Source organism: Macaca mulatta, chromosome 6 (assembly GCF_049350105.2).
Source record: "Macaca mulatta isolate MMU2019108-1 chromosome 6, T2T-MMU8v2.0, whole genome shotgun sequence".
NCBI lineage: Eukaryota > Metazoa > Chordata > Mammalia > Primates > Cercopithecidae > Macaca > Macaca mulatta.
This window is the reverse complement of record NC_133411.1, coordinates 140,896,092-140,919,979: the sequence shown is the minus strand read 5'-3', so window position 1 is coordinate 140,919,979 and position 23,888 is coordinate 140,896,092. Positions and strand designations below refer to the sequence as shown.

Here is a 23,888-nt window from a genome sequence, read left to right as displayed (position 1 = left end):
GGAGCTGCCCCTGCTGCAAATACCTCCTTTGGGATGAGCACCTAAGTAGAAGTTGTAAGGAGGAGTGGGCAGCCCAGCCCTTTGTGCACTGCCTTCCATCACCCCAGGTAGGAGGAGAAGGACTCAGCCAGGAGAAGTTGGTGAGTTCTTGATGTGAGACCAGGAAGAAGCCCACCCATGTGGGCTGGCGAAAAATAGCAAATGACTGGCCTGACTGGCTTGTCCCCTCACACAGGCTCTGGTGGCCTTGCATTTCCCCCAGCCCCTGAACCCGGGCCTGGGTTCTTCCAAGCAGCTGGAGCTGGTTGTCTGTGGGCTCAGTGCCAATGCAAAGGAAAGGATGGATTGTGAGAGTGGGCCCAGTGTTGGCAGGGGCTGGGGTGGCCATACCACATGAGGGGCTGGCATTGAGACTGCAGTCTTGGGCTTGAGTCCATGCTCTACTACTTCTTTACTGTGTGCCTCGCTTGCTGAACAAGGTGGCTTCTCCAGTGGAGTCTCTGCTCCCACCTTAGAGGGAGTACCTGCAGCTGTTGTGAGGGTCAAACAGTACAGTGCGTAGGAAAGGGCTGCCCAGGCATCAGGAATTCAGGAATTTTAGGCCAAGTCCCCTTCTTCCTCCAACTGAGGACCATGGTAATATGGTGACTGCTGAAAGCTCAGCATATCCAAGAGGCCAGCCCCACAGACTTGTAGCACTGATCTTTGTATGAGATTTTGTGGGCTCAGTGCTTTATTTTCTGCACAGAATATTCTGTTCCCTAAGTGTCCCATGTGCTCTTTCAACTCCAGCCTTTGTATATTTACTTTCCTCTGCCGGGCCACCCTTTCGTCTTTATCTTTCATTCTCAGGATCAATATCACTTCCTGCCAGAAGCCTGCCCTGACTCCCTCATATCTGCGTCAGGCAGCTTTTCTGGCTCCCCATGTCTGATCATAGCACTGCCCATTTCCTCGTGTGTCCTCCCCATGGGACCGAGGGCAGGCCCAACTCTGAGCTAGATGACAACAGGGACCGTGTGAGGGTCTGCTAGATGGGTAGAAGGACAGATGGATGACTTGGCTAATCTGGGCTGTGCTCTGCAAAAACTCTAGCATTGCACCGAATGCCACAATACACAAAGCTTAGAGTCCGTGAGCAACTGCCAAGGACCAGGGACTGGTGGTAATGAGGTATCCTTCCAGGGTTCCCTTTAAAACTTTTGGGATATACAGCTGAGCCCTCATGCTACGCATGAGTTTTTTGGTCCTTGGCTTCTCAGATCGTTGAGTCAGTTCATCTCCTTTAAGAAAAATGTCCATCAGCTCAGAACCCACCCTAAGAGCTGGCAAGCATGTCTGGGTTTTCTACTAAGTAGTGAGTCATTTATCTGATAGGCCTGACTGTGATTTTATCTTCCCATCTGCAGCTTAGGGAAGTAAATGTCCCAAGAAGGCCAGCAGGTCACCTCCCCAGAGTCTTCTCCAGAGTGATTTTCCCTGGTGAATCCACTGTGGTCCGTAGCTTGTCCTCTGCTTTATTATGCAGAAGCTGAATTGGATGGATATGCTAGGAGTGGGTTGTTCCTCCAGGATGGTCTCATAACTGACCCAGCTCAAGGAAGCGCCTATTAAAACTGGATTTCCAGCTCAGGAGCACAGTGACAATACCACACTTGGCTAGAGGCTCACCCAGAGCCTATGGGTGGCTGATGAGTGTTCCTAGGACTCAGCCTGCTGTGCCATCTGCAGAGCATAAACTCCTGTGGGGCCACAGTGTCCAGGCCAAATCACCTGTGCCCAGTGCTTGAACCAGTCCTGCTCCTGACCTCTTTTCATGTGTCCTGGGCTGAGCAGTCCTCTTGGTTTGACGAGCATATTCTTTAGCCATCTCTTTAGTCCTCCGAACATGCCAGATGCAGTGCAAGAGGCTTTATATGTCTAAATTGTACTGCCCTCATTTTAAAGATGGGGAAGTGGAGGTTCAGAGAGGAAGGATAGGCTCAACTTTGCATTGCTCATAAGAGAAGGAGAAGGAATTATAACTAAAGAGTTTTTTGACTGTCTCTGCAACTGACTTCATCTCTGGTGTTTTGATGTTATGGTTTAGCACAAATGCCATTTATTGGGAGTTTAGCAGATCTCCCCTCTCTCAGGGGTCAAGCAATTGTTTGACTCATATCCCACGGCTGCAGAGTAGCCGCTATTGCATTCTCCTTGCTTCCCTTCTTGGAAGCACAGCCATGCTTCCAAAGGCCAAGGGCCTGTGAGGAGGGTGCCGGTGGATGGTGCAGGGCAGCCTCAAGCCCATCCTGCCATCTCTGGGCTGGCAGACCTGTAGGTGCCTCTAGCCTCAGGTCCTACTAGGCAGTGACATGAGGGGGTCCCATTGGGGATGCCAGCACCCATCACCTTGCCCACCCTTGATAGTTTCCTCAGTTCCAAGCAAGGTGCAGAACCCCTGAGCCAAGCTGGCTGTGTATTTGCTCTGCCAACACTGCCTCACTTAGTGGCTGAGAGGAGGATGCAGGAGGCCCCTGGGGCCTGCTTCTCTTTCAACCATTCGCCAGTGCTTCTCACAGAGACCTTCCTTCTGTGTACCCTAGGGCATCTCCCATGTCTCCCTGATGGACCCACTGTACCCGCTTGGGCTGTAGTGGGTGAGGGTGGCTCCCTGGCTGCCATCTGTGACATGGCAGGAGATGTTGGTCCCCTGGGGAGCGCACACAGCACTCTGCTGAGCCATTTCGCTCTGAGCGGTGGTTTCTCTTCCTACCAGTTTAACACCTTCTCTCCTCTGCCACCTGCCTTGCTTCTGAACACTTGCTGATGGGATCAGGGAGGACAGCACAGGGCCCAGTTATGGCGGGGCCAGCTGTCCTCTTGGTACTCGGTCAGGGACAGTGCAGAGCCATAGTGCTCATACAGTCAGATAGGTCTTCACCTTCACATCATGAGGGCTGGAGTATTTGTCAGGGCTGATCTGCAGTCTGCCCTGCCCCGCTTCGGTCTCAGTCTCGCTCAGGGTCATGGCCTGGAGTTGGGAGATTAGAAGTAGAGTGGGAGGAGCCTGCATTCCTTCACCCCTGGGCACCGTGCTGAGCACTTCTACTGCCCTTCCCTCTTCTCCACACCCCAGGAGCAAAGATAAGTAAAACGCTACGACAGCAGTCACACAGGAGAACAGAGCACCCAGGCCCTGAGGCCCGGGAGGCGTCATTCCCAGAGCTGCCAGAGCAGTGGTCCTGGAAAATATGGAAGCAGCTGTCAGCCATGGCCCAGGGCCTGAGCGTGTGGTTCTCAGGAAAACTGGGCAGGATGTGTGACGGCAGAAGGTTCTGGCCTCTTCCTGGGAAAAGCCCTTCTAGGTAGCCAGCTTCTGGGGTGCACTCTGTACATCCGAACTCCCCCAGGGCCTGCCCTGTGGTGTATCAGACCAGATATCAGGTCCTGTGACCCAGGACCCCTCCCTAACCTGCCCGTCAGGTCTCTTGCCTCATCTGACTCTTGTTTTCAACAGAGTTTGTCCTCTCACTTCTGGAGAAGATGCAGACACAGGAGATCCTGAGGATACTGCGACTGCCTGAGCTAGGCGACTTAGGCCAGTTTTTCCGCAGCCTCTCGGCCACCACCCTCGTGAGTATGGGTGCCCTGGCCGCCATCCTCGCCTACTGGTTCACTCACCGGCCAAAGGCCTTGCAGCCACCATGCAACCTCCTGATGCAGTCAGAAGAAGTAGAGGTGAGCAGGGTAGGAGACGTTCCACTGCAGAAAGTAGGGGGCAGAAGACAGGCATCTTGGAAGTTGAAACCAGACTTGTGGCTTATTTGACCTCACATGGCCCAGAGAAGCTCTGTCTCTCCTGGCAGTCAGTCACCTAGCTCTGTAGCAGCCTTGGGCAGGGTCTCTTACCAGGCACTCCTTCTGCCTCTCCCAGCAACTGCCTCTGGGCAGAGCCTGACCTGGGCCTTCCACTGGGCTTCTGGTTTGCCTGCTTCTCGGGTAGGAGGGCCTTGGCTCATTGGTATTGCAGTAGGAAGCCTAAGCAGGTTCATGAGGAGCTGCCTGGTAGATTCCCTCCCAAATTCTCCCGGTCTGGTACTGGGACCCAGGATTCAGCCTACCCCTGGCCCTGCTCTCCCTGAGCACGTGGACTCACACATGGTGCCACCAAGGGGGAGACGATACAGGGGCCAGTGGACAAGGGTGTTCTAGGCTAAGCCTGGAAGGACTGGTGAGGTGTGTTTCATTATTAAGTTTATGGAATTTATTTTTGCCTTTTAAAAATTTGCTCCTCTTTAATTCTGTTCATTTGGAATAGATAATGTATTCACATAGTCCAAAAGAAACAAATGGAATGTACTGAAAAGCTTCTGTCTTCTTTCCTGCTCTCCCAGTTCTCTTTCCCTGAGGCAACCTGCTAATGCTGTGTCCTGGCCATGAGCAGATGTGTAGAGACACTCACCATGTTTTTACTCATATCCACCACATACCCTGTTGTGCACCTTGCCTTTTGCTCTTGACAATGCACCTTGGCTATCATAAGCATGTTTTGCCTTGTAGGGGAGAGTGCAGGTTGAGGTAGGGGCTGGGATCTTCAGGGCATTTTTCCAGCAGAAGAATGGTATGTGCAAAGGTGCAGGTGTGTGCTGAAGCACATGGGGGCTTTGTGTGGGCTGCTGGGTAGTGGAGAGGGGCTGGAGATGGGCCAGCCGAGTGCTGTGGAGAATGGCCTTTGGTGACTGGCAGTCCTGGGTTTGAAGCCTGGCTATGCCTCTGAGTTGTATGGCCCTGGGCAGTTTCTTAACTCTCTGAGCCTCAGGGCCCTCAGTTGTAAAGGGTGTAATAAAAAGAGTACCTGCTTTCTAAGGTGTGGTAAAGATTGGGTGTGATGACCCAGAGAAGTCACTAAGGACAGCTGTTTTTGGTTAAGCTTGTGATTATATCACATCTGGAGAGGTCAGCAAGGACAGAGCTCCGTGAACTGTGCAGGGACCGGCAGGGGGAACAGCGTGGAGCTATTAGAGGTTTTCAGTAGGGAGATACATGGCCAGTTTGTGCCATAGAAGGGTGGGTGTGACAGGGGCAAGCGTAAGTAAGCAGCTGCAGGCACCTGGGTTGGAGGTGACAGTGGTCTGGATGGTGTCAGAATGGTGAGATGGATGACCCTGGCTCATGTGTAGGGGCCACTGAGTGAGTCACCTTGTGGGTCTGGAAGACAGGACATGGGATGAAGCTAATGCCTCCCTTCCTGGAATGACTGCACCCTCCATTGCCTCATCCCCCAGGAGCACAGAAAGCCAGAGTGGCTGCACCAGAGTAGGCAAAGGAGACAGTGGTAGGAAACGAGATGGGAGAGGCAAGAGGGGCCCAGATCAGACAGGGCCTGGCAGCATTGACTGTGCCTGCTATGTGGTGAGAAACAATTCAGATCATGTCACTCCCCCCGGCCTGAAATCCTCTCCTGGCTCCCCATTACCCTCAACCTCAAGTCTATATTCTTTGCCTTGATCTGCAGCCTCTCTGGCCTCCTCCCTGATCATTGCCATCTGGAGCTCCATGAATTGCCTACAGTTCCCCAAACGCACCTGTGCCTCCTGCTGGTGCATTTGCATGTGATGCTGCCTATGCCCAGGTTGCTGTTCTCTCCTTCTCACTCTGCCCGGCAACCCCTGTGCATCCTTCAAAGCCCAGCTTGGCAGCTGCTCGCTAACACACATGCCCAGTTGTTGAGCCTCTTCTGTCCCTGGCATACAGTCTCTCCTTGTACCATATCTGTTGCCCAGATGCCAACTGGGTCTGATTGGATGTGTCCCAGCTTCTCTTGCAGGTCTTAGGTGGGCTTGGTTCTTGAAAGCACTGGCCAAGCAGAACTTTCCACTCCAAAACAGTTGGGAGCTCCCTGTGGTTTTGAGTTTGGCTGTTTGCTTTCTGGTTCTCACAGATGTTTTTTTCCTTAGACCTGCTGTTCCAAGAGGTGGCAGGTTCTGGCCCAGCCCAGGGTAGCTCAAATAGTGCTTGAAGAAGAGGTGGAGCTGTGATACTGGAGAGCTGTGAAACTCTCGCCCCTGGGGAGGGGTGACAGGGGAGGAGGCAGGAAAAGGCTGGCTCTTCACCCTACTCACCAGCACCGAGGGGGTTTGCCACCTTCCCACTCTGCAGCCGTGCCTCTTTGGGCCCAGGAACTTGCTGCCTGCCTCTCCTCCCTCATTGCACATGAACATAATTCAGCCTGTCCTCCCTTCCTAGCCTCCTAGGCCTCTGTGTCTGGGACAGAACCTTCAGCACAGTCCTCTAACTCACATCATTACATGAATGATGGATGGCAGCCTTCTTAGCTAACACCACACTCAACTGATCCTTAACTCGGGCATAGCAGTAGGTGATGGGATGGGAGATACCTTGGCAGGTTGTTCCTGAATCCAGCCAATACTCCCCACTGTGTTGTATGAATGAGCCATGGGTGTGTATGAACAGTAACTGAAAACTCTGGACATTCTGTATATGCTGATCTGCTGTGAGAAAGCTGTATGTGTGTGTGGAGTTTGTATGTGAGGACACTGGCATACCCGGCCTTCATGCATGAGCCAACTATGTTGGAGTGTGGCTACATGCAGATCGAGTGTGTACAGTCCAGGTGTGTGTAGTCCATGTGTACGTGGGCACACAGATGCCACAGTGCTAACTGCATGCACGGGTTGTACATCTGAGCTGTGTACAGCCTTGTGCATGCTGCGGCCCTCTCCTGGCACCCCTACCTGCCTCAGCCAACTTCTCTGGCCGGTGCTTGGCTTGTAGGACAGTGGCGGGGCACGGCGATCTGTGATTGGGTCTGGCCCTCAGCTACTTACCCACTACTATGATGATGCCCGGACCATGTACCAGGTGTTCCGCCGTGGGCTTAGCATCTCAGGTGAGAAGGGTTGTGGGGGTGTGGAGGGGCTATGTGACAGGGGTTGAGTGGGTGCGAGGATGGGTATACAAGCATGATACCAGGGACGTGGCCGGTGGTTCAGTGGAGAGAAGCTACTCCTGGCCTTCCTCCTACCAGTCAGAGAAGCAGCTGCATTATATGGCTAAAGGGCTGACCTCAGCTTTGTTCCAGCCCTTGGGACAGCTTGACCTTAGGCTATCTCTTGGCCCACACTCTATACTCTTGGGGAGCCTTGAGCTGTCAGGCTACTGGCTGGCATGGTTCTGAACCTGAACCTCTGAGATGTCTGGGTGCTCTCAGGGTAAGAGGCAAAGAGAGGCAGCCTACCACCTCTTCCCAGTGGCCCCCAGGTGTCTGTATCCTTTGGGTCTGTAACAGGGATCACCACACAAGTTATGGTGGGGACTGGGCACTGCATCATTCCCCATTTCAGACCTCCCTGATCCCTGGGGTGATGCCATACTTGTGTGCTTTGGGCCCTCTTGGGCTTCAGCAGATTAGACAGGTAGCTGGCAGTGCAGGAGGGAAGTTCACTTGGCCCATGGACACACTACACTATGGGATGTCCATCCAGGTTTCTGATGGGCGGATGCAGGTGGCACATCCACTCTGACCCCTCCCTGGCACAAGGCTTTCTTATCTCTCTGCAGGGAATGGGCCCTGTCTTGGTTTCAGGAAGCCCAACCAGCCTTACCAGTGGCTGTCCTACCAGGAGGTGAGTGATAGAGGACAGGCCCCACCCTGGCCACCCATACAGATCTGGCACTCAGGGCGGGTAGGGAGGGATGCGGGCACCTGCTGGGTCTCGGAGGGTCATTTATTTCCCTGGCCTGTCTGCCAAACTCCTGGCAACAGCCTTGAAGGACTTCCAGCATACCTGGGTTGGGAGTCAGGGAGGTCCCTCAGATCTGTAAGAATCCTGGCTGGGCGTGGTGGCCCATGCCTGTAATCCTAGCACTTTGGGAGGCCAAGGCGGGTGGATTGCCTAAGCTCAGGAGTTTGAGACCAGCCTGGGAAATGCAGTGAAACCCTGTATCTACTAAAATATGAAAAATTAGCCAGGTGCGATGGCATGCACCTGTAATCCCAGCTACTCAGGAGGCTGAGACAAGAGAATTGCTTGAACCCGGGAGGCAGAGGTTGCAGTGAGCAGAGATTGTGCCACTGCACTCCAGCCTGGGTGACAGATCGAGACTCCATTTCAAAAAAAAAAAAAAAGAATGCCTCCTGGGGATCTCCTTCCCCTGTTGAAGAGTCCTTGTTTTCTCATCACTTCCCCACATCTGTGTGCAGGTGGCCGACCGGGCTGAATTTCTGGGGTCTGGACTTCTCCAGCATAATTGTAAAGCATGCACCGATCAGTTTATTGGTGTTTTTGCACAAAATCGGCCAGAGGTGAGCATCCACCTTGACTGGTTTAGAGGGATTCGTGGGGTAGGGCTTGGCTACCATGGAATAGTCCTGCTTTCACTGTTTGTAGGGCCCAGGACAAAAGAAAAAACAGAAACCCTTGGGCTATGCCACCACTCCTCTTCCCACCCTGGCTCTACCCCTCATCAGCACTGGCCACCCCAGTCACGCTCCATCCACACCCCACCCAGCTCTACCAACCGCTGCCCCTTGAGCCAGTGGGGAGGAAAGAAGTGAGGAATAGGCTCATGCGGGCTGTGGAGCTGTCCTTGGGGCAGTTTGGACATGAAATCCGGGAGTTACAGAATTCCCTGGGACAGACCTGATCCACAAGGCTGTGGGTAAGCAGACACAACCCATTAACCTCATGGATTCCTTGCCACAGGCATAGGGCTTAGAGCAGGGACCCTGGTTACCTGGGCCTAAGGGCAGTACAGCCCTCTAATCTGCCCTCTTTCCCCACCCGCTGCCTTGTGTGTCTCCATAGTGGATCATTGCGGAGCTGGCCTGCTACACATATTCCATGGTGGTGGTCCCGCTCTATGACACCCTGGGCCCTGGAGCTATCCGCTACATCATCAATACAGGTAAGCCCACTGCCACCCCACCCTGCCACTGGCAGCTGGCCCCTAGCCTCCAGTTTCTCAGGTTATGCTGATTGTCTGACACTTGTAAGAGGCACTTTGCTCTCAAAAAATACTAGGGGCTTACACTGTGGGTCCTGAGTTGGCTTCCTGAGTCAAGCTGTCCCCAGTCAGACTTCACCTGTAGGTTCCTTCCACAGGGCTCAGCTGCCAAGAAGGAACCTCTGCAGCACCCTCCACACAGGGTACAACCCTCTGAAGTTCATGACAGCTTTGCACAGATGCAGGGGGTGGTAAATATCTCAAGCAGACCTGGGATGATGGGGGCAGAACCTGGAACAAAGGGAAGCTTGGAATCTGCTTGAAGAGGTTCCCTGGCCTTCTGCCCTTGGTTCCGCCTAGGGCCCATGGCACATTCCTCTGTACGTGAGGCCTGTCTTATGTATTTGTTTACACATAAGCTATGGGCACACAGCCCATGGAAGTGCTGCCTGGCACATGCTGCCTGCACTCATGGCCTGGGCCCACATGGTCTGACTCTCCTTGATGGCCCCCTGCAGCGGACATCAGCACCGTGATTGTGGACAAACCTCAGAAGGCTGTGCTTCTGCTAGAGCATGTGGAGAGGAAGGAGACTCCAGGCCTCAAGCTGATTATCCTCATGGACCCATTTGAAGAAGCCCTGAAAGAGAGAGGGCAGAAGTGCGGGGTGGTCATTAAGTCCATGCAGGCCGTGGAGGTGAGGGTCTGCTTCTGGGCGGTTTGCTGGGCTACCGCTGGCTGGTCACCAAGTCAGAACTTCTGGTTATCTGTCCCTCTCATGCCCTGGGGTGGCTGTTTTGGGCCCCCAGGGTATATCAGTGTCCAGACAGGGCAGGCTTTGCAAGGGCTGGTGGTGGGTGGTGGGGTTGGTGCCCACAGGCATCCTCTGGGAGATAGGCTCTGTGGCTGGATCAGTTAATCCAGCCTCGCACTACACGCTGACTGGTGGCCCGTGGTGCCAGCTTACCTCAGAGGTACTCACGCAGCCTCTGGAGCTTCCTCATTTCCAGCTAGCCTTAGCCTGTCTGTGTCTGAGGACTAGAGACATAGGTCCAGGAGTCTGGGAGAGGTTCTTGCAACCGTGATCCAGACCCCCAGCGGCCAGCAGAACGGATGTGTCTGTGCCTGGCCTCCCCAGAGACATCAGGTTGGTGGCAGTTTGTGGTCTGCTGGGATGACACAGGACATTCTGGCCTCCAAGGCCTCAGGCCCCGCCCAGCAGCCGCTGACCCCCCACTATGCCCTACTGGATCTAGGCCCCAGGCCCTCCTTTTCCTCCTGCCTCCCTGTGTGCTCCCCACTGTACTGGTAATGCCTATGCATTGTACCCCTCCCTGGCACTGGCAGCTGACCTACACTGGTAGCCCCCACCTGCCCCACCAGCACTGACTGCTCATCCAGAAGCCTAGTCCACCCAGCTGCTGCATCCTGAGCATGTGCCCAGCTGTGCCAAGAGCACTTTAAGCCCAACATGCTCACACCCGGATTGCCATCACACAGTTGGCATGTGCACACTGCTTAGCCTCTCCCTGGGGCTCAGGCTCCCTGTCTGTAATGTGTGGGGTGGCCTAGAACCTCTAGTCACCCTCCCTGTCTCCCAGGAGCCTCAGGCTTAGACGTCTGTCTGAGAAGAGGCCACTGAGGTCGTGTCTGCCATGACCACCTCAGTGACCTCTTTGGAATCTTAAACTCTGGGCTTGATGCAGGAGTGAGGCCTACTGAGCTGTTTATTCTGATTTTGTGTGTGTGTGTGTGTGTGTGTGTGTGTGTGTGTGGTGTATGTGTGTGTGACAGAGAGAGACAGAGACAGACAGAGGGACAGAGAGAGAGAGAGAGAGAGAGAGAGAGAGAGAGAGAAATTTTGAGCATTTAAAAACAACATTTTCTTCTTTCAGGACTGTGGCCAAGAGAATCACCATGCTCCTGTGGTAAGCTAATCCGCCTTCAGGTCTTTACTGAGGAAGATGGTGTGCAGGGCTTGTCCTTCCAGAGTCCCTCACTGCGCACAGACCAGCACCTCTGTGTTAATAAGAAACTCCTGTGTGCAAGCCAGGAAATGCCCACTTGGGTGTCCAGGACTTCTATGGGCCAAGGACCCAGGGAAGGACCTGGAACAGGAGTCAGGTATTTGGGAGGGAGAAAAAAGAGCTGCCAATCGTGGCCACCCTTGGTTCTTCAAGTAACTTATTTGGGAAGTCTTATTTTCTCCCTATGAATATGGCAAACTCTCCAGAAGATGCAGTAGACAGAAGCAGCAACAGAACCAGAAATGGACTCTTGTGCCAAATGGCCTTGTGGCATCTGCTGTCTTTGTTCATCTTTGCTTTGTGAACTTTTCTGTGCGTCATTCCCATGTGATACTTCCTGGGGTTGAGCCACAGTGAGGACAGCTGCCCCTGGGATGGGCCATGTGGGGGTTTTCAACTTTCTAAAAGCCATCTGGCCTCCAGGCCTCCCTCCAGCTCAGTCCTTCCCTCTCCCTTCACACAGGCCTGAGCAGGTCACCCCCGGCTTCCCAGGGCACTGCATGGGTAGCCCCTGGTGTTTGCCCATCTCCCACACGTCAGGGCTCAGTCTTAGAGAACCACTCTCCCATCCCTCAGCACCCTTTGTCTCTTGTGCCTCTGCCTGTGCCCAGGCTGGTTCCTCTCCCCACCCACACTTCATCTGGAGAAATCTTGCTTGCCCTTCCATCTCAACTGTCACCTCCTCTGGGAAACCATCCTCTACATGCAATCAGACTTGGTGGGCTCCTTCTGGTGACCCCAGACTGTGTGCCCAGTGCCAGGGCAAGGGCTGATGCAGAGCAGCCTTGGTGACACAGTGAGCAGCTCAGTGACCGAGCCACACATGCTCCCAAGCTTAACCCCAGATACTTGGGAGAACATGGGAAGGAGGGAGGAAACTGGGTCACATCCACTAGAAAGGTCAGAGCTTTGACAGAGACTGAGATGTGGCCACTGCAACCCAATCCCACCTAGGATAATTCAGCCCAGACTCAAGTAGGGGAGGCAGTGGGACCAGATATGAAGTTGGTGGGACAGATTAGTGTTCACACCCCAGTTAGGTTTCCTTAGCTGCTTCTTCTTTTTCCTGAGCGCTCACCTGCCCACCTTTCTGAGTGCAGCACCCAGGAGCATGCAGGCCCAACACATGCTCACACCCACATACAGCATACACATGGGCCTGGCTGGTGGGGGAGCTCAGGCCCTGGCTGGCCACACTGGGTCTCCCTAACACACTCCTCTTCTCACCCCTGCAGCCCCCACAGCCTGATGACCTCTCCATTGTGTGTTTCACAAGCGGCACAACAGGTAAGCAGAGGCACACAGATCCCCAGCCACGGCTACCTGCACCCTTCCCTGGTGGCCTAGCAGGTGACTGCTGGAGTCTTTGATGCCCTGTTTGAAATGGGCTGAGCCTTGTCTGGTGCCTGGCTCCAGACACTGGGTCCCTCCTGCACCTCCCAGTGCCCAGCATAAGAGTGGCCAGATGCAGATGGACAGTGTGCATTGGGATGTCTAGTGTGAGAGCTTGGCACCTCCCAGAGCTGAGTCAGCAGAGTCATGGGCAGCTGGATCATGTGCTGAGGGAGGTCCTTTCTCACTGGGGTCATTTCTGTCTGGGAAACAGCTCTCACTCCCCTGCTTTCTGCCTCTACCTGGCCTTTGTGTTGGGGACTGGGGAGAGAGTGTGAGGTTTGGCGTCTGAGAGCCTTGGTTTGAGTCCTACCTCCACCACTTGCTGGGGGACTGTGAGCCAGTCATTTAACTTCTCTGCCACCAGTGTCCCCAATTTCTCATCTGCCATGAGGGTGGCTAAAGGTGCCAAGTGGGAGATGGGGCAGTGTGTGAAAGGATAATACAGATGCTCCACAGGCTGGAGCTGGTGTGCCGTGAGCAAGGCTGTCAGGCAAAGCACACAAGCAGAAATGACACCCTCTGTGCTTGGAGTTGACAGAGGAGAACACACATCAACAGTGGCAGGAATAATCAAGGAAGGCTTCCTGGGGGAGGCAGAATGTGCAAGAGGACACAGCACAGGCACAACCCTCTGCATTTCTATAGCATGCTGTCCACCCTCTCTCTGCACCACTGGGGCCTCAGCACAGCCTGTGAGGTGAGCAGGATTGTCACCAAGCCTGCTTGCTCCAAGGGGACACCATCAGCAAGTGGAAGCACCAAGACTTGTGCCCTGTTCTCATAATTCCCAGGCCAGGGCCCTTCCCAGTGCTGCCTTTCCATCTCATTTGATGACGTGGATGTCACTTGCCTTGCCCTGAATGGGCAGGAAGTCTCCAGCCTTCTTATTCCAAACTGAGGATTGGCCCATCTTGATGGCAGCTCTCAGTGGGCAGTGAACTGGGGCACTGCATGCCTTCTGCAGATGCAGCCTCTAAGGCATTTGGCAGATCTGTGACCAGCCCTATAACCAGGATCATTCATGTCAGTGGATCATGATAAATAATGCTTTATTGAATATCGATTTTTACCATTAAGTCATATGGGTTCAAGGATTTCCACCATATTCTACTAAACTCTGTCAGAAAAATAACAACACAGCCCTTCCTCTCCACAGGCTGACATCCAGAGCCAACCCAGAATTCAGAAATGCCCTTCAGGTTTATGTTGCTTTTTAAAGAGCACTTTCAATGTCTTTTTGTCTTGAGTTTTACAATGTGAATTTTTGCTGACATGGTTTTGGAGAGCAGGTCACTGCTACGGCCTTACCTTTGGACCTGCCTTCAAAGTGTGCCTTCAGGCTTTTAACAGGTCACTTGGTCATAAACATTGCCCTTGGATCTGGAGAAAAACTTCATGATGCAGAAATGTGCTATTGCCTGGCTGGGGAGGGCAGACATCCTGTCCAGTGCTTTTCCAGACTGTAGGAAGCTAAGCCATCCTGCTCAAGCTCTGTGTGGCGGAAGCAGAATGTGTGGGCCTCGAAACACAGGCTATGACTTACTTTCCCAGACCTCCCACTCCAAAGCTATGGCTGGTGCCTGGGCAGAGCTGGGGGAGTGAGCAGGGCTCTGGCCTGATATCACCCCACCTGGCTGTGCACTTGGATTTCCTTGGTTTTAGGCTAAGCCCGTGCTGTGCCTCTTGTACTCATCCTCTTGTTGGGCACATCAGCCTTGTGTGTCCTCAGCGTCACAGCCCAGATACAGCTTCCCTTAAATGTAAGCTAAATGTCCTGGCTCCCAGCTTTATCAAGGGCCACATTGTTCTTTTCGTGGGGAAAGATGGAAAATACAATCTGAACCTGACACTTGGCCCATGATTCTGGTGGAATCATTCCAGGAAGATTTCCTTCTTGGCATGCGGTGGAAAAATCTGTGGAGATTCCTAGAATAAGTCAGTACTTTGAAGTCCCTATTCAGGCCAAGAAGGTCTGGGAGGTGGTGAGAGCTTGTGGTCTGCCTGTACCCAGTGATGGCTGAGGGGTGGGCATGTGGTTTGCTATTCATTTCAAAATAACTGTTAGCTGAACTGGAATCTGAACCCACTCCCACATCTGAAAAAAAGACAATATGTGGGTGTAACACAGCCCAGTTTGGGAAATTGGGTCCCTTGAATGATAGTTAGGATGTTTTATCCCTGTGAGCTCATATACCTTGTCTTCACAGCAAAGAAAATACAGTGTTTTTTTAAAAACATAACTTCCAGTCTATGTGTTTTTAGCAGTCTTTTTCGAATTCATCTATATTTATTCATTCAGCTCATTTTTGTGAGTACCCACTATGCATCAGACCTAGCATTAGGGGCCGAGGGCGTAGGGATGAAGAAGACATAGGTTTGCACCCATGAACTCCCAGCTTGTGTCATCAGGCAGTTACAATATGGTGTGGTCACTGCCTTGAGGTCTGCATCCCTGCTGCATGGGGTACCTGGCCACCGAGAGGTCAGTACAGCAGGACAGAAAGGATTTTCAGAGGAAGTCAGTCTAAGCAGAGTCCTGAAGGATCGGTAGCTGTAGAAGCCAGGGAAGGGCATTCCCGGCAGGAGAAAGAGCATGTGCGGAGGCATTGTGGTAGCACAGAACACGCTGCTTTGAGGGAGTTTTGAGAGGAAAAGAGAGGGCCCCAGGCAGGGCTTGAGGGCACGAGCATGAGGGAGATGATGGGACAGGAGTTCCCAATAGAGGTCAGGCAGGAGGGGTTGGAGAGGCTAGAGGAGAAAAGGATCTGTCAGCATCATTTGTGGCTAAGTTGTAACTGGAGGATGTCACCATGAAATGACCTGCTGGTGCTCTTGACAAAGGTTGGTCCTCCCAGCACTTTGGGAGGCCGAGGTGGCTGGATCACGAGGTCAGGAGATCGAGCCCATCCTGACTAACATGGTGAAACCCCATCTGTACTGAAAATACAAAAAATTAGCTGAGTGTGGTGGCGGGCACCTGTAGTCCCAGCTACCCGGGAGCAGAGGCAGGAGAATTGCTTGAACCCGGGAGGCGGAGGTTGCATTGAGCCGAAATTGTGCCACTTCACTCCAGTCTGGACAACAGAGCGAGACTCCATCTCAAAAAAAAAAAAAAAAAAAAAAAAAAAAAAAGAGTGGTCCTGGGGCATGGGGTGGAGGACCTGGTTGCTGTGGACTGAGGAGTGAATGGAAAGTAAAGATGTTGATTCAGTACAAGCATGTGTGCACTTCTTTCAAGAAGCTTGGCCATGCCACCAAAAGGCATGCTCCATCATGTTCATAGCAACACTATTTGTAACAGTCAAAATCTGGAAATAATTCAAATGCTTATTTGCTTACAGTAGAACATTATGTCACAATGTTGAGCAAAAGAAACCAGGCACAAAAGATTGTATGATTTCTTTCATATAAAATTATAAAACATCATAAATTACCCTGTGGTTTTACAAATCAGGATAGGGGATGTCTTCTGGGATAATGGCACCCTGGAAGGGTGATATGGGAGCCTCTGGGACACTGGTGATGTTCTATGTCTTGATCTGGGTGCTGGTTGTACAGCCAAGTTCACTTTGGAAAACTCCATTGACCTTTACACTTATTTGGGCACTTGTCCATGTGTGTGTTATACTTGAGGAGAAGGTTGGTAGGTTTTTTTTTTAATAGTTGACTATGAAGATATGGCAGAGAGTGAGATTGGCAGCTGGTGGAGTCAAGGGCTTTGGGGGAGTTTTGTTGCTCTTCTGGAGATTCTGAAATTGTTTCTTATGGCTGAGAAGGGGCCACTGGAGACAGAGGAAAGGAAGAGGATGCTCAAGCACCAAAGCCGCCGAAGCTTTGGTGTGGGTTAGGGAGAGAGGAGGCCTCCAAGCACCAGGGAGGAGATGGCCCTGCTAGGAAGGAAAGGGTAAGAGCAGAGTCTGGGAGGCCAGGAAGATGTGGGGAATCCTCTGACAGCTTCTGCCTCCTTTGTGCAGTGGGAGTCAGAGTCCTGGCTGAGGGTGAGAGGAGTCTAAAGGGGGCATGTGTTGACAGTTTCTGGGAAGAGAGCCCCTCTGGGACAGAGGCTATGAGCCTCAGGGGCTGTGCTGTGGAGGGAGCGGGAAGGTTGGCAGCTGGATTGGCTTGGTGGGGTTTTCAGAATGGGATCCTTGGGGAGTCCCAAGAGCTGAAGCACTTGATGGGAGAGTGCCTGAAGGGAGGGACACGGGAGTCAGCGTGGGAGGAAGGGAGGCAGGGATGAGAGGGAAGATAGGAGGGGAGGTGCCACAGGTCTGGAGTCATATGAAAGTGTCTCAAAGCATGAGGGATCAATTCTAAGCACTGGCTATGGGCCTGGGAGGCTGAGGGGGTGGAGGCCATTCAAATTGGGGCATCCCTTCTGTTCTAACTGAGGATGCCTATGAAAGCCCAGGCATCTGCAGTCATTTAGCTGAGCATGTAAATGCCCATCAGCCCCAGAACTGTGGCTACTCAGAGGTGGGCTTTCTGGGGAAAATGTTCACCATGACCTATTTGTTTTGTGCTACTTGGTTCAAGACCTGTATGAATGTAGACATAAAATTACATCTCAGCACTCCTACTATACAGCTATAGAATTACTTAATCTCTCTTAAGCTTGTTTTCTTGGGTATTAGATGAATATACTTAACTTACTGCATAGAGTTGTTTCAAGATATAACTGATTTACCATGTATGAAGTGCCCAGCACAATGCCAACATTAGTGGGTGTTGAATACTTGGCTACTATTATAGTTATTATTTCTATTCTTACTAGCCCTCAAGTCTGATTTTTAAAAAATTGATGGATATGGGATTGATAAAAGTAAGACTCAGACCTAAAGATTTGAGAGCCTTTAGCAGGAAGACGAACACTCTACCTGCATTATGAAACTTCCAGAGAATTTCAGTCACCAGTAACTATTATAACCCACCTTTGACTATTTAAAAGCAGAAACAAGCAGCCAGAATCCCCCAGCTGGGTGGCCCAGAACTGTCCCCAAACCCACTTCCACCCCTGCAGGAGAAACCTTGAGCTCAACTCTATCTGCAGCTGCTGTCACTTGGAGCCAACATCCAACCAGGGCAGATCGTCACCCAGCAAAATTCTTTTCTACATAATAGCCATGGGAGGCCTGCCCAGGAACACTGACCAAAGCCAAAATGTCATTGGCAGAATCTAACACTTGGAGAGTTTTTCTTCAGTGGCTAGAGAGAAAATTAAGTACAAGATTGGTCAGCTTATGAGGGGATGATGGGAAATACAGTGGGTCTCATACTGCTGAGACATCAGTGGCCTGGATAGCCAGCATCTCTTACTGACATTGCACCAGAAAAAGAGAAAACCAGGGAAAATTCTGCAATTTGATTCTGCAACCTTTCAGTCTTCCCCACAATTTGTTGCCAACATTCACTTCTTCTTCATCCTTTGGGACCACACGTAGAGACAACTTAAAGAAATAATTTGGGCATGTCTGGGAATGTTTTAAAATTCTATAGGCCATTAGACATGTATAAAATGGCATTCATATCCACAAGAAAACTAAAGGACATGAACTTTTCTCATCATGTTGGAGAAGAAAAGGGCCTATCTAACCAAGTGGAGTTGAATAACTACTGCTGTTGTATGTGTTTTGGCTTGAACTGAATGGAGGCTTTAGAATTTTTTTTCTTTAATCAATGAAGACAGTTTTCCCTTGAGATTCTTACACCATTCACCCTGAGTTCTATCAAGCATGAACAAGTCAGCCAACCTTGCAAATCCAAAGCTCTGTAACACAGAACTCTATTTCATGACACTTCTGATTTCATACCTAGTGTTTGGGAGATATTCCTTAGAAACTTCCAGATCCTAAGAGTCAATGGGAAGAAATTACTAGGTGACACTCAGAATACTCTATAGGCCCAGGTACTCTGTGGGATTTGTATATGAGACAACTTGGATATTTCTTAATCTGGGCCTGGGTTTGAGGAAAGATATTAGTATGAAAGAAGGATAGGCAGAGATAAAATTAGACCCTATGGCACTTTTTCTTTTCAAAAGGAAGATATTTTGACAGCTATTTATTAGAGAAATGTAACTTTTTAAATCATGTCATAATCTTCTGTGTCCCCAGAATCACCTCTGTGATTTGCAATATGGGTGGAAGTGCCAGAGCATAGGTTAAAGTCCCATCCACCATACATTTCAGTCAAACAGATGCATCTTGTCTCTTGAATTCAAAGATTGGGCCATGCCTGATGCTCTTATCTCTGACAAATGGGTCACCAGTAAGTTGAACAAGTAGGCCTCCTGGGACATAATTATGAGAACAACTTTATTTTTATCTCCATTCGTGCCTTTAAATTTGTGCCGCGGGGGTAGGTCTTTTTCTGCTCCTGGGCAAAAACTCAGGCATCTTGTGTCTTTTCTGGTCGCTCTCAGGTAATAAAAAGTCCTATGGACATTGCAAGTCACAAACACAGTCTTAATTCAGAATTACAAGTATCAGTCCAAAATAGGAATCAGTACACTTCACGGAGACTCCTTCCTCTCCCAAGCGAGGGCTGGCTGCAGTCTTGGTAAGGAGGGCACGGTCCTCCTCTCCTCTGTTCCTCTCTGATGTTTTTCCTTCTCCCCCAGCTTGCTAACAGAGGTTTCTGCCCTCTCTTACCAGGTTTGAAGTGGGGTGGGAGAATAAATAAGTGGAATATGAAAGTTGAAAGATGGTTTTGGGCAAATATCTAAAACTCCCTCTGCTTGATGGCTGCCTTCATGAGCACTCTTGATCTAGGCAGTGCCCTTCCTTGGGTTGTCTGCTGCCTTCTCCACTTCAGCTTCTGCCTCTGGTGTACTCTTGATTGTCTCCCCTTATGGGCGATGGTCCTTTTGCTCTGGCAAACTGGTCTCGTGGATAAGACTTATTGCACCCCACCATTCCCACCACTGCTCTCTGAGACTGATGTTCCTTCTGTAGACTCCATATCCAGACTCCCTGGAATTATTATTTTTTTTATTTTTACAACCACAGTCTTCTTCATCTTTCTCATTGGCCCCCCAGCTGCAGGGAGCACAATCAGGCACTTCAAGTGGTCCCATTAGGGGCTGAGTTAGCCTGGGTGTTAGGTTGGGATTGGGAGAGAGGACCCTTCATTCCTCCCCTTTTGATGGGCTATGACTCAGTGTAGCTGTCTCCAAAGATAAAAAAATTCTCTCTCTCTCTCTCTCTCTCTCTCTCTCTCTCTCTGTCGGTCTGTCTCTCCCCCCACCTTCTCTTTGAGGCAAATTTCACATAGCATAAAATCAACCATTTTAAAGTGAGCAATTCAGGGGCATTGAGTACAACACTCTCTTAGTCTCTACTCAGCCCTTTTATTGCCTCATTCAGGGTGAGGGTTGCAAAGTTAACATGTTGGCTTATTTGATGTCTCCTGGGTAGATTCTGCATGTAGTCTGGCCCCTCACTTTCGTGTTTTGCAGCTATTGTATCTGCTGCCTCAGTGGAAACATCTGATTTAACATCTTTGGCTGCCTCAGTGGAAACTAATTTAACATCTTTCATACCTAGATTATATCTTTAGATCTTATAGAAGCCTGTGAGGTGGGCATTACTGTCCCTATCTTATAGGTAAGGAAACAGAGAGGAACAGTGGCTTGCCAGTGTTATGCTGGCAGTGAGTGGCAAGGCTAGGATTTAAGCCCTGTCAGATCTGTCCAGCAGGAACTTTGGGATTGTATCCACTCTGACAGGAAATGGTGGCCAAGCTGGCCACCCTTCCCAGCCTTCTGTGCCTGGGATCCCTAGCCACTTCTATCCTCTGAGTCATCCTAGCAGTCCCTGGCTTCCTCAAGGGCCCAGAGAACCAGGCCTCACGAGCAGTAGTGAAAGGTCATATCAAAACAAAGCAAGAATATTTGTGTCCCATTTCTGCCAAGGAGCAGGCAGGAAGGGCTGCCCAGCCCTCTGGGTCTCCAGCCTGGCCTGAGCCTGGGGCTTTTCCAGGTGCCAAATGCAGCAGAGAAGTCCTCTGCCATCAGAGTTGGCTGCTGGACTCAGGAGATCAGCCCCGCTCAGGCCCAGGGAGTAGTACAGAGCCCTTGCTGTACGTAAGGGGACTGGGGGCTGAGAGCCTCTCCTCCTGAAGGGAGACCGGAGAGGATAAGGCACAGACCACAAGCAGTTCACCCTTCAGGCCTTGAGGCACCCCACCTGTGCAGCCATGTCACCTGCCTCCTGGTCCCATGCTGCTGGGAGCCTAATGGTAGGCTATGTCTATAGGATGGCAGGCCCTGAAGCAGCATTCATCTGCCTGTAAGTCTAAAGGTGGCTGAAGACAAAGGCCAGAGGCTTGGGTGGACAGCCTGGGTGTCCGGGACTGCCAACTTGGGCACTGTTTTCAAGAAGTGGCCCTTGAGTTTCCAACTAATTTGACTTCTTGCTTTCTTTTTATAGGGAACCCAAAAGGTGCGATGCTCACCCATGGGAACGTGGTGGCTGATTTCTCAGGCTTTCTGAAAGTGACAGAGGTGAATAAAGTAGAATTACTGTTGCAGGTGTCTCTTGAGGACAACCTCAAGCCCCAGAGAATTTTTTTTACTTGTTTGTTTTCTTTTTATTTTTTTCGTGATGTAATCTGGGCTGCCATTCACAGGCAGGAGTTTCTGTTCTTATTAGAGCAACCCCACTTTTACCATCACTTTTCTCTCCAAATACTGAAATGATCCATATACGATAAATATTCAGTTGATTTCTGGGAGTACTAAGATCCCAGAAAGAAAAGCATGCAAACCTATTTTTCCTTTCTAACTTCAAAGAACTTAGAAAATTGATATAGCTATGGTTTTGTGTGTACCTTTATTTAGAAAGTAATCCTTAATAACTTGTTTTTCGAAGGTCAGGGTTTAATTCAGTCATTTTGTGTTTAAGGACTACTAGAGTCTGAGAAACAACGGCAACTGCTAATTTATAAGGCTGTACTTAAAGGTAAATCTAAAATTAAAAAAGCTTTGATATCTTGGCCTGACTAAAACATGTTAGCATTTTATAACTGGCTAACAAAGGAGGACTTTTCCCACAAGTGGTGAGTATGTCCTGCAGTTTCCTTCAGCATAAAGGAGTGTATCTTTTCAAAAAAGTTTGGCTTTTTCTCCGCTGTGGAGAAAGTCACTCTCCACGTTCATGGCAGATGACATTATGGAGTGTGTGCCCCAAACACTTAGTAGAAAACTGTGAAAGACAATTTATTTTAGTAGAAAACTGTGAGAGACAGTTGCTGGCTGAGCCCAGGTCAGGAGCAAGGTTTGCCCAAGCTGGCCCAAAAGCCAGCACAGGAGAGTGAAGGCCTCTGCAAAGGGGTGGAGAGCAGGGAAGTCCAGCAGAGGAGAGTGCCTGGAGGCACAGCCCACCCGGATCCCAAACCTTGTACAGGGCTCTCCTGGCTGGAGTAGTCCCTGTCCCTAGGGTCAGTCCCATCTGTGAGATGTGTCCTGGGCCCTCCCTTTGCTGGCGGGGCACAGCAGGGCTCCCTGTCAGTATTCTCCTTTAAGGCCCTGGCTCCAGGGATGGCTTGTGAGGCCAGGCTCAGCCACTGTTTGGGGTTTGGCCTTGTCTCCTCCTCTGGCTGGGACTCGTACCCCAGCCACAGTTGCATAGACTTGGGAGTCTCTGGGCCCCTTTCTCTGCAAGGACTAGAAAGTGCTGACTAGCCAAGACCTTCTGAATCCCTGCCCAGGTGGCCCAGGGAGCCTGGAGAAATGGGGTGTGGGGCAGGTCCTGCAGGTGTGGAGAGGAAGGGGAGAGAGCCGGGCTGGCATCGACTGACTGCAAGTGAGGGGCAGGCCCTCTAAGAGGAGACTTCCCTGCGGAGCCCATTCTGCTGGTTTCTGTGTGCTTCATTTGGCTCTTTGCTTCTGCAGATAACCTAGACCCACTGACGCTGCGACCTAATACTCCGCTTCCTATGCTGCCCTGTCTCTCTGTCTCTCTTCTTTCTGCACCTTCCCCCTCCCTCTCTCTTTCCCTCTCTCTCTCATTTCTTCTCTCTTTCATCTCACCTCTTTCTGTCCTCACCACTCCCATTCCCCTCCCTCTCTTCCTGTTTGCCCTCCAGGACCATTTTCTCTTTATTGTTTTATGATTCTCTTGTCGTCTTCCTGTCAGTGTTTCTTTCCTTTCTGTCTCCCATGCCCGTCGCCTGCAGAAAGTGATCTTTCCGAGACAGGACGATGTGCTCATCTCCTTCCTGCCTCTGGCTCACATGTTTGAGAGAGTAATCCAGGTAAGACGCCCACCTGACTGACGGGGCCTTGCCTGGGCTCCTTCTTTTTTCTTACAGAGTCAGTGGGCTCCCACTTGTGCGGATGTGCACATTTCCTATTTGCCTTTAGCACACATGTTTGAGCGAATGGTACAGGTAAGGCCCTGGCATCAGGGAGGCACACTCTGTGCCTAGAACCCATGACCCTAGTGGGTGTCACTTGTCACTGGTGGCATGAAGTAGGACCAAACTGCCCTGTCCTCAGAAGGTACCATAGGGGTCAGAGGGCTCAGAGGACCTTAGCCACCTCACCTGTCCCTCCTGGGAGCATTGTTCCAGGGAAGCCCCCAGGCCTGCCCTGTCTTACCCATGGACACACTCAGCTGAGAGACACCCCAGCTGATAGCATCTTCTCAGAGAGCATTGCAGCTTTGCAGAAGTGCTTTACCATTCAAGCTCTGTGCAGTACAGCTCCATTTATGACCAAAACACTTATGTTCCATAACTTTTACAATTCACAGACTCCTAAAAGAGAAAACAATAGAGTAAAGTTGGGGAATGAAACTGGCATGGCTCCTCAGGCTGCAGATGGGGATTGACCTGAGGCTGGCCCTGAGACAGGCCTTGTGGAAGTACAGAGGGAGCGGGAGGAGGAATCCATATGTGATTGTGGAGACAAGGAATTCTCCATATATGTGTCACTCAAGGGACCAGCGTATGAAAAAACTGTGTCTTCTAGGACTTTCCCATTTTGCCTTGGAAGAGATCTTATATAATAGTGCAGGTAAGGCCCTGGCATCTGGAGAGCATGCTTTCCAGCTTTCCAGACCTGGATTCAATGCCAGCAATTACTGTAAATTAGTTTTGTGACCCTGGGCAAGTCATGTAACCTCTCTGAGCTTTGTGTTCCTCACCTGTAGAAATGCCACTTCCCTTATAGGGTTGTTATGAGCATTAAAGAAAGGGGTATATATAAGGCTCCTGGCATACTCCTAGTCCCATTAGGAACCAGTCAGGGGCTCCCCCTTGGCCTCCCACTAAACAGCACACACAGCCAACTTCAGCAACATCTCCAGTACTCATGGGACCTACACACATTCACCTTCCCAGAATTCCCTGGAGAAATCCAACGACTCTAAGACCTAGAGCAGACCCATTAGTAGGCTGTAGTTCATCTCAAAGACCTGAGTCCCCAGGGAGGCCCATGCCCAGGGTTTGGGAGTAGGTGAGGGGGCACATACCAGTGAGAATGGCTGCTTTGGCATCTCCCAGAGGCTCAGGATT

At 51.1% G+C, this 23,888-nt stretch overlaps 1 protein-coding gene across 16 annotated transcripts in view; it reads left to right on the top strand.

Annotated features, from left to right (window-relative positions):
- Positions 1–23,888, top strand: part of ACSL6 (acyl-CoA synthetase long chain family member 6) — a 218,147-nt gene that overhangs the window by 173,515 nt on the left and 20,744 nt on the right. For 5 of the 16 annotated variants that reach the window (XM_078005145.1, XM_078005146.1, XM_015140721.3 and 2 more), the window contains 10 exons: positions 3,500–3,720; positions 6,778–6,892; positions 7,564–7,628; positions 8,207–8,308; positions 8,811–8,910; positions 9,468–9,646; positions 10,845–10,877; positions 12,212–12,263; positions 20,801–20,874; positions 22,683–22,760. In XM_078005145.1, coding sequence (XP_077861271.1) covers positions 3,500–3,720; positions 6,778–6,892; positions 7,564–7,628; positions 8,207–8,308; positions 8,811–8,910; positions 9,468–9,646; positions 10,845–10,877; positions 12,212–12,263; positions 20,801–20,874; positions 22,683–22,760 — 1,019 coding nt within the window. Of the gene's footprint in view, positions 1–3,067; positions 3,348–3,499; positions 3,721–6,777; positions 6,893–7,563; positions 7,629–8,206; positions 8,309–8,810; positions 8,911–9,467; positions 9,647–10,844; positions 10,878–12,211; positions 12,264–20,800; positions 20,875–22,547; positions 22,626–22,682; positions 22,761–23,888 lie in introns of those variants that run through there. The other 11 variants (XM_078005147.1, XM_015140720.3, XM_015140726.3 and 8 more) reach the window with 6 other exon arrangements.